Source organism: Macrotis lagotis, chromosome 1, assembly GCF_037893015.1.
Source record: "Macrotis lagotis isolate mMagLag1 chromosome 1, bilby.v1.9.chrom.fasta, whole genome shotgun sequence".
Lineage (NCBI taxonomy): Eukaryota > Metazoa > Chordata > Mammalia > Peramelemorphia > Peramelidae > Macrotis > Macrotis lagotis.
Window position 1 is genome coordinate 291,522,971 of NC_133658.1, and position 10,835 is coordinate 291,533,805.

The 10,835-nt window shown below is 41.9% G+C and overlaps 1 protein-coding gene across 1 annotated transcript in view; it reads left to right on the top strand.

Moving 5' to 3' along the window:
• LOC141505268 (uncharacterized) overlaps positions 1-6,456 on the top strand; it is a 43,647-nt gene extending 37,191 nt beyond the window's left edge. The window contains exon 8 of the mRNA XM_074210967.1: positions 1,659-6,456. Within this exon, the coding sequence (XP_074067068.1) occupies positions 1,659-1,743 (85 nt within the window). The 3' untranslated portion in view covers positions 1,744-6,456. The remainder of the gene's footprint in view (positions 1-1,658) is intronic.
• The last annotated feature ends 4,379 nt before the right edge of the window (positions 6,457-10,835 follow it).

Sequence of the window (10,835 nt, forward strand, 5' to 3'; positions counted from 1 at the left end):
CCATCCTACCTCAGACAATTTCTCTTCCTCCCACACTTGGAGTACTTCCACCACTATATCCAATCAGTTGCCTCATCTTGTCCAGTCTGCCTCTACGACATCCCTCTATTCATCTCTTCCACTCACACAGCCTCTCTAGTTCAGGCCCTTACTTCTCTTCTAGATTATTGCAAGCACCTCCTACCTGAATTCCCAGATTCTGGTCTCTCTGTCTGTGGCTCATTTACCCTGCAGCTGCCAAAATCATCTTCCCAAAACACACATAACAATAGCAGCAACAACAACAATGTTTATATAGTACTTACTTTGTATCAGATACTCTTTACAATTATCATATTATGTAACTGTCTTTCCTTGGCTCCCTATTGCCAATATGATGAATTCCTCTGTTTGTCATTTATAACGTTTTACAACCTGACTCCAGGCTACCTTGCTATGCTGATGCTATTCATCATTTCTATTAGTAACCTTGCTGATTCCCTAGGATTTTCCAGGTATAACATCTTTACCTATATTTGGGCCTTTAATTTCTTTCTCATATTACTGCTGTGGTCAGCATAAGACCCAATAATAGTGGAGAGAGTAGACAATTTGTGTCTTTTTTTTTAAGGTTTTTGCAAGGCAAATGGGGTTAAGTGGCTTGCCCAAGGCCACACAGCTAGGTAATTATTAAGTTTCTGAGACCAGATTTGAACCCAGGTACTCCTGACTCCAGGGCTGGTGCTTTATCCACTACGCCACCTAGCTGCCCCTTGTGTCCTTTTCTTTACACAGGTTATCTGCAAGCCTAGATATACCACCTTCCTCCCCTGTGCCCCCTACTTCCCTTAAGGTTCACTTTTACCTGCTATATCCTAGAGGACATTTTTACGGATTGCTTTAGTTGTTGCTTGTTCTCTCCCTTCTCAAATTGACATCTATGGACTTAACTATTTATGTAAACAGTAAAATGTAAACTCATTAAAGTCAGTTTGTTTTAAATTTTATCCCCAGCGCCTTTCACTGTGTCTGGCATGTAACAGATCCCTATTGAAATGAATTGGACCTTCACATTTTATCTAACTTCTCTGCACCTCATTTTCTTCATCTGTAAAATGGGGGAACAGCTAGGTGACACAGTGGATGGAGTCCTGGTCCTGGAGTAAGGAAGACTCATCTTCATGAGTTCAAATCTGACCCTAGACACTTACTAGCTAGGTGACCCTGGGCAAGTCATTTAACTGTTTGCCTCAATTTCCTCACTTATAAAATAGACTGGAGAAGGAAATGGCAAACCACTCCAGGATCTCTACCAAGGAAACCCCAACTGAGATCACAGAGAGTTGAACTAATTGAAAAAGAGGACTAAACAACAACAAAAATGGAGGGTTGAACTAAAGTGGTATCTAAGGTTCCATTTAACTCTAATATTTATTATCCATTTTTAAAATTTTATTTATTTCAGACAATGGGGTAAGTGACTTTTCCAAGGTCACATAGCTAGGCCATTATTAAGTGTCTGAGGCTAGATTTGAACTTAGGTTCTCCTGATTTCAGGACCAGTGCTCTATCCACTGCACCATCCCTTTTACCTGTTTTCTATGTTTGGTTCCCCTTTATTTCATTCAAATTCCATTTATAATAGCTTCAATTATTAATTATCAATTTTTTTCTCCCAGGCTATTTTCTTCTTATCCCTTGCCACCTTTTCCAAGGCTGTCCACTCCTCTGATGTTCCACTTAATATACTATACCACACGGTGAGAGAATCGGCATAATTTTTGTGCTCTACCACCACTTCCAGACCCTCCTGTAGTCACTTATTTCCATTAAGAAGCCCCCCAAAATAAGAGGAGTCCAGGTTGTAAAAGAACTTTAAAAATGAAACAGGATTTTATATTTGATCTTAAGGTTATAGAGAGTCATTAAAGTTTATTGAATGGGGAAGAGGGATGAATGGCCAGACTTGTATTTTAGGAAGCACTTTGACTGCTGAATCCAGGATGGACTAGAGTGGAAAGGAAGTGTGAAGTGATGAAGACCTGAGTCAGAGTGGAACAGTGTTTGGAGGAGAGATATAGTGCATTTATTAGATGCATATAAAAGTTTGTAGCAATTGGTTCCATATATTGGTAAGAGAGAATAAGTGAGAAGTCAAAGATAATATTCAGGTTGACAGAAGGATGGTTATCCTCTCAACAATAAAAGGGACATTTGGAAGAAGGGAGGAGCTAGGGGAAATTTAGTTTTGGACACATTGAGTGTAAGATGTCTACAGGACATCCATTTTGAGATATCCAACTGGCAGTTGAAGATTTGAAGTTGGAGGTCAGCATCCTGTTTGAGACAGGATAGATAGATCTGAGAATCATCAACAGAGATGTTATTAAATCCATGGGAGCTGATGAGATCATCAAGTGAAATAGTACATAGAGAGAAGAGAAGTGGGTGGAAGTCACAGTCCTTGGAGACCCTTATGGATAGCAGTCATGGAAGAAGGTCCAGCAAAGGAAATTGAGGAGTGGTCAAATAAGTAGGAAAAGAACCAGGAGAGAGTGATATCTGGAACACTAGAGAGTATCAAAGAGAAAAGAGTGATGACAAAGACTAGAGAAGTTAACAACAAAAAAAGCTTGAGAAATGAGAACTGGCTGATGACTTTGGCAATTAAGAGATCATCCCTTCTTCATAGAAAGCAGTTTTATTGGATGATGAAATCAGAAGTCAAATTGTAGAACATTAAGAAGAGAGTGAGAGGAGGGGAAGTAGAGTCCTTTATGGTAGAGGACCTTCTCATGGAATTTAGTCACAACATGAAATGATAGCTACTAGGAATGAACATATCAAATAAGGGCTATCTGAGGATGGAGGAGACATAAGCAATCTAATAAGGGTTAGAGGCAGTTCAAACCCAAGTCCAATGTGCCATTTCTAAGGCTCACATCTTCTGAAAGGTGAGAGATAGAAATACCATACATATAAGATATTTTTATCATTATTAAGCTGCTATATTTACCTTCTTACAGGGTGTAGGCAATTGAGAGGTGAATTTGTTCTCATCCCCATAGCACAGAGGATGACTGAGACTAAGAGGCAGATTGTAATTTCCCTTGGAACCACTGAGGTGAATCAGCTCTGGTCTGCCACCTTCTTGGGTGGAGAACTCTTAAGCAATGCAGGAAGGGTGGGGTATCTAAAGGAGGCTTCCCAGGAGGTCCCTAGGTCAGTCACAACTAGATCCTGACCCTGGGACCTTCAACCAGTCCCAGGCCAGTAGAGTTCTAAGACCCCAGGTTCTTTTCCCACCACTTGAAGGCCTTGGCTAGAAGCCCTTTCCCCATCCCCACTCCCTCCCCTTCCAAACTACAACTCTCTCTCTTGGGCCCTGCTTGGACTTGCCTGGGCCTCCGGAGGTATGTGCCCAGAGCCCCAGGAGTTATGGGATGAAAGAGGAATCTGCTAAAACTTGTTTCCCTCCCAGAGCACATCCCTCCCCTTCCAGCAACCGGATCTCACTGGAGGCGGCTGGCCCTTTGATCTCAGTGGAGCAAGTCAGTTCTGCCTTCCACCCCTCCCCTTCTTTTCCTCTTCACTCTCCCCAACCCCCAGGCTCTAGAGGAAAGACACAAGGAGTCACACATTAAAGGACAAGTTTTCTGTGGCTGATGGCCTCAGAGCCATTATTGAGGTCTCCCTGCCCTTCCCACCTCCCCCCACCCACTCCAGAAGCTCTTCAACCTCCTGATGGGTGGGAAGAGGGGGCAAGGGTTGCAAATTAGAGAGGGATTTGTTGGTCCTGCCCTTAAATGAGAGATACTGAAAAATTCTTTCCAATTCAGTAGGTATTTTAAAAAGCACCTACTAAGTATAAAGCAGTCAGATGGATCAGTATATAGGTACTGGCCCTGGAGTCAAAAAGACCTGAGCTCAAATCAGAGCTCAGACATGTCTTAGCTGTGTGACCTTGGGCAAGTCACTTCACCTAATTTGCTTAGGAGTCAGCTAGAAAGCTCAGTGGGTAGAAGTTGGCCTGGGGTCAGGGAAGACCTGAGTTCAAATCCAGCCCTGAACACTTAATAGTTATGTGATCCTGGGCAAGTCACTTTGCCTTTAATCCATTGGAGAAGGAAATGCCAAACCACTCCAGTATCTGCCAAGAAAACCTCCATGGCCCCTATGGTTTATGGAATCACAGAGATTTAAACATATCAAACATGGCTAAACAACTGAACAGCAATTTGCAAGGCACTGTAAGGAAGGAGCTCCTGGAGGAAAGAAGAGGATGAGTGGTTCAGTGGTCAGGGATCTGAAGCAGGAAAAGAAAGTGAAATGAGAACTTGCCTTTTTGTGCATTGACCTCTCTTCACTGTGACCTGATTGACCTCCTTGCTCCCCTCACCCAATCAAAATCATAGGAAGTATCCACCCAAAGAGGCCAAACCTAGATGTATCCTGAAGATACATATAGGAAGAGAGAACTAGATGACTGTCACAGAAGTCAAGGATGAGAACAAAGGTCGATCCATTCTATGGGAAGCAGGTCAACCCTGGTTATCAACCCATTGAGGAATTTCTTGCCAAAGTCCAGTCATTTCATCCCCATCCCAAACAATTCTTCTTCCTACCCTAGGCTCACTAAAGTCATTCATTCATTCATCCCCTTCTGTCCTCTTGTCCTCTGAGTGTGTTCTCCAATGTTTTGGGGGTTTCCCAGAGCCAAAAGAAGGAGTGAAATGTACTCTTGGAATTGGCATCTTTGCTTGAGAGAAGTATGTGACCTTGGACAAATCCTAAACCACTACAAGTATTAGTTTCCTCATCTGTAAAATCGGGATAACAATACACTTCTTACCTTACAGGACTTCCAGTTGTGTAATAAAGAACTATAAAAATGTAAATAATTATCAAATTACAAATGAGGTTTGTTATTCATCAAAACATTTTATTGAGTGAAATCTAAAAGAGAACACTGGTGAAAGGCAACAGCTACGTTTGAAAGGGAAGCTGTGGTTGTGTGACAAAGATTGTCCAGATTGAGGTAGAAAATTTGAATTCTGATCCCTGTTTAGCCAATAAGTAGGTATATAATCTTGGGTCAGTCCTTAGACTGAGCCTCAGTCTCATCTATAAAATGGGGATTCCTTATGAAGATCAAACAAAATAATGGGTGTGATCAATTATAAGAAAATTCCAAAAATACAAGACATTGTTGTCAGTGAGAAGCAAACAGAGTGCCAGAAGGCTGAGTATTGTAGTAAAGTAGACGCAGATTCAAAGTTAGAAGATCTGGGTTCAGATCCCAGCTTTTTTTTTTTTTTTCCCTTGCCTTTAACAGTCTAGCCCTGAGTTTCCTCAAACACATTCCAGGAGCCCAGAGTCTTTGAGGTTTTCCTTAAGAGACTTCAGCTATTTTCACTGACCATTGCCATGTCAAAAATGCTAGCTCTCCTCATCTCTACCTTCTGTCTTCCTCCAAGTCTCAGATAAACTCTGCTTTTCTTTCTACCAGAGACCTTTCCCAATTCTCCTTAATCTTAGTACCTTCTCTTGAGACCAATCCCAGTTTATCCTGTCTATACCCTGTTTGCAGGTTGTCTCTCCAAATAGACTGTCAGCCTCTTGAGAGCAGGGACTGTCTTTTGCTTTTCTTTGTATATCTAGATTGAAGCAGAGGGTCCCCAGGATAAAGGAGACATTTTATAAATCTTGTCTTGACTTGGGGGGGGGAAAAAGAAATGAGAAAAGGTTCCTTCCTATGGGCCAGGAATTTTTCCTTGGCTTGCTTTCCCTTCTTTTTACCAAAATGATTGCAGTACCACTCCCCTCCCTGTCCTTGCAAGGGCTTTTGAGTGAATGCTTGCTGTAGGACCTGTCCTTTCAAACTGCCCCTGAACTTGGTGGGAGAGTGGGAGAGTCTAGACCCGGTTCCTGCTGGGGAGCTGCTGAGTCACCCGGTTGTGTAATAAGGCTGGGCCGGGAGGCAGCTCGGTGCAGGGGCAGCTCCCGGGAGCATCTGCTGATGACTCAGAAAAGCATGGGGCCAACTCGAATGACTCCTACACATAATATTAAAGCAGCAGAATCTGGCATCAAGCAACCTCAGAGCTGGAAGGAACCTCCCAATGAAATGTCAGAACCAGGATCTTAGAACCCAGAATGTTAGAGCTGGAAGGGGCCTGAGAACACAGGATGTCAGAGCTGGAAAGGATCTAGCACACAAAATGTCAGAACTGGAAGGAACCTGAGAACACAGAATGTGAGAGTTGGAAGGGACCTAGCACATTAAATGTTAAAACTGGGATCTTAGAACTCAGTATCAGAGCTGAAAGGGGCCTTAGAAAGAATGTGAGAGCTGAACAGAACCTAGCCCACAAAATATCAGAACTGGGATCTTAGAATACAGAATGTCAAAGCTGGAAGGACCTTGAAACAAAGAATATCAGAGCTAGAAGTAATCTTAGAACACAGAACATCAGTTGGGAGGGACTTTAGAATATATAATGTCAGGGGAAAAGGGGATGGGGGACGGAGAAAGGGAAGGGGAGTGGGGGAAAAAGGGGAAATAGAATATATAATGTCAAGGGGTGGCCAGATGACCCAGTGGATAGAGCACTGGCCATAGAGTCAGGAGTACCTGAATTCAAATCTGACCTCAGACACTTAATAATTACCTAGCTGTGTGGCTGTGGGCAAGTCACTTAACCCCATTGCCTTGTGAGAAAACTAAAAAAAAAAAAAAAAAAGAATATATAATGTCAGAACTATAAGGCACCTGAGCCAAAAGGAAACTTAGAAAAAGAAGTTATAGACAAGGAAATGAAGACACAGGGAGTTTGAGTTAGCACTAGACTAGAACTGAGCTTCTATCAGATTGCTTCCATTCTGGTTCTCTCTCCTTATGCCACTTTGCCTATTGGCAAATGTTTTATGTCCCTTTCCCATGCTCCCACTGCAACAGCACCTAGAAAAAGGACCTCCATGGATAAGAGATGTGTACTTAATGTTGACTGAATGAATATTTGGTAAGTTTAGTTATTGTTGATCAATCAACACTTTTTAATTTAGTGGACATTTCCCCAGGAGTTGTAGATCTGTTTTTTATTTCTGTAAATTTTGGGGCACGGGGCAGCTAGGTGGCACAGTGAGTAGAGGACCAGACCTGGAGTCAGGAGAACCTGACTTCCAATCCGGCCTCAGACTCTTAATAATTGCCTAGCTGTGTGACCTTGGGCTTAAACCTATTGCCTTAAATAAATAAAATTTAAAAAAATTGGGGGTCACTGTACAAGCCTGGGATATAATGGAAAGAGGTTAAGTCTTGGGGTCAGGAAAACTACTTTTATGTCCCAGCCCGATGCTCACTAGCTATATGACTTCAGACAAGTCACGTCACTTTTCTGGTTTCCTAATCTATAAAAGGCAAGAATTGGACTAGATCATTTCTAAGACCCTTTTCTGCTCTGAGTGTGACTTTATATCCAAGGGATCTTGGATGTCAGAGGGAGCCTTCAACAATCCCACAGTCTGGCCCCTTTCTTTCCCCCAACCTTTTAAAATGCAAATGTCTAAGAAAAGAGCAAGCTGGGAAAATTTTGAAAATCAGGAATCTACTAATATTAGGTATTTTCCATTTGTGAATGAGTTGATCAGATCTTTTCCTGAAAGTAGACTTTGAGAAAGGAGACAGGGTGAGAAAGCATCAGGAAAATTTTGGAGAAAGGGGAAATCTTCCAGCAGGTCATCTTTGGTTTCCAGTCACAATGTCAAGAGATTGATCCATTCTGTAAGCCAGGATGGTTTATAGATTTAGAGCTGGCAGGGATCTTGGAGGTCATTTAGTCCAATCCCCTCATTTTATATTGGACAAAATGAGACCCAGAGGGGTTGAAATTACACAGGTATTACTTAGCAGAGCCAGGTCTCCTAACTCTGAATCCAGAATTATTTTCCACTGTTTGATATCATAGGACTTAAAAGCTCATCTACTTAAAACTTCATTTTGCAAAAGGAGAAACTGAGGTTCATAAAGGGAAATGATTTCTACAGTCACACAGGTGGGAAGTGGTAGCACCAGGACTTCCAGGTCATCTGACTTCAGAACTGGTATTTTTTCCACTTTGCTAAGGGGACAACTCATTGTCTATTGCCCATTAGCTTAGGATCACAAGATTATTGAGAGATGGAATCAGGAGTGAACTGGTAAATGTTTTAATCCAAAAAATGTAAACATAATCCACTTTGAAGTTTAATTTTTATTGTTAAAATTTTTCTCAATTACTTTGTTAAGTCTAGACAATCAACAAAATAATAATTTAAGCCCTGATTTACAACTTTGCTGAATTATGAGGTGTTAAATGGTTACACTAAAAATTTAATAATCAGATTCTCATTTGGAGCTGGCTCCCCACAGACCTGGCTAGAAGAGATCTTAGAGGTGTTCTATCAGTCCTTCCAAGTCCAAAAGGTTGCAGACAAACCAATTATTAAGTTTCGACCAAAACACAAACGACAAAAAACCATAATGAAACTGTACTTAAATCTTTAAGAACTGAATTGTCTGGGGCAGCTGGGTGGAGCAGTGAATAGAGCACCAGCTCTGGATTCAGGAAGACCTGAGTTCAAATCCAAATTCAGACACTTAATACTTACTTAGCTGCGTGACCTTGGACAAGTGGCAACTCCATTGCCTTGCCAAAAAAAAATTTTCACAAAACTAGAATGAGCCAAGCACATATAGTGTACCTAGTGAACACTTAGCAAATCTCTCTCTCTCTCTCTCTCTCTCTCTCTCTCTCTCTCTCTCTCTCTCTCTCTCTCTCTCTCTCTCTCTCTCTCTCTCTCTCTCTCCCCCTCTCCCTCCTTCCTTCCAACCATCCATGTCTATCCATCTATCTGTCTATCTAGTATGTATGTGCTTATTGTTTCACCCCAGTAGAATGTAAGCATTTTGAAGGCAGGAACTTTCATCTTATTTCCTGTACCCAGCCCAAACTCTGGCACATAAAAGGTGCTTATAAGTGCTTGTTGAATTACATCAGACCCTATCTCACCCTCAGGTTGTTGTGGGGAACCTGACACTTAAAGTATTATGCAAGTGTCCATTGATATTTTTATTATTAACCTTCAGGGAGAATAAAAAGGCTCCTCTTGAAAACTATTTGAGGAAAGCCTTGCTAGCCATGCAACCTCTCACCAAGGATGTGTCAGCTTACTGTAGATTGTACAATCACACCTTGGGTCTCTCCTATTTAGTATAACAGGATGGAAAAACTGCCCTATAGCCCAGCATATTGGAGACTCTGGAAGAGTCACAATTAGTCCTTTACCCACATTTAATTCTTTTTTTTTCCCCCAAAGGATTTGAAGGAAAGTAACCCCATACCAAGGTGGGTGGGGAGGAAGAGCAAGAAGGGGTCTTGCAGAAGAATTTAGCAGAAAGAACTCTGGTTTTGGAGTCAGAAGACCTGAGTTCAAATCCTGACTTCTCCTTATCTGTGTGATCTTGGACAAATAATTTAACATCATTGGGTCATAATTTTAGAGGGGGTTGAATTGATAGCCTCTAGGTCCTTTCTAGAGCTAAATCTATGATCCCATTATTTCCTAAAAAGAGGATTGAAGGCTTGATGTTAATGTACTCATCTCTTCAACTAATCATTTCCTTTTCAGTGACTTTATGAGTTCTCTCTCTAAAATAAGTCCATGGAGCCAGAAATCTCAAAGATCCCTCGAGCTAGAGCTCTGATGTTCTATGGTCCTCTGACTGGTATATGGGCTACAATTATTCCCCTCAGGGCACTTACAATCTAATTGAAGTTTGTTGTTGTTCAGTTGTTTCAGTCATGTCTCTTTGTGACCCCAGTTAGGGTTTTCTTGACAAAGATATTGGAGCGGCTTGCCATTTCCTCTTCCAGTTCATTTTACAGATAAGGAAACTGAGGCAAACAAGGTTAATGGACTTGCCCAGGGTCACAGAGCTAACTAAGTGTCTTAAGATCAGATTTAAGCTCATGAAAATGAGCCTTCCTGATTCTAGGCCTGGCACTCTATCCTTTGTTTCACCTATCTTCCCCCATCTAATTGAGGATATATGTACAAATACTTAAAAATATCTAACAGTAGAAAAAGGCCAAAAGAAAAGTATAGAGAGGTCTACTGTAAACTGGGGGAAGAATCAATCAACAAAACCTTTATTAAGCACCAATTATGTACTGGATTCTGGAGATACAAAACAAAATTGAAACAGGCCCTGCCCCCAAGTAGTTTATATTCTGTGGGGGAGACACCATGTACATATAGTTATACACAAGATAAATATGAGATAATTTTGTGAAGAAGTGATTGGGAGCGGGTGGAATTATAAAAGATTTAAAGAAAGTTGATCTTAAGCCAAGCTTTGGAGGAAACTAGGGAAGGGAGAGTGCATTCCTCTCTGAGGAATGACCACCCCAGACCTCAACTATCCCTTTTAATGAGGTCCAAACTGGCCTGGCCCTTGCTGAGCCTTCTGCACAATGCTCCATCTTCCTTCTCTAGAACTAGAGAGGGAGAATGAGAATGATTTGGATCAGCAGACAGGAAAGAGGACATTCCAGGGAGCCAAGAGGTAGGAATGCAGGAGAGGCATAGGAGATAAGATTAATGCTAGCCTGAAATAAACGGCTCTCAGTTCTTTGGAGAATGTAGGGACTGGGCATCAGCTGACAGCTCCTAGCATGCTGAGCTCCGGAGAAGGGGGGCCCACATGCCAGACATGCCTTCACCCTTGAGTCAGATGCCTTCTACAGGCCTGATACTGACTTCTCTGACTTTTTCAGATCAGGAGGCTGGCATGGGAATCTGCTCTGTTGTTGAGA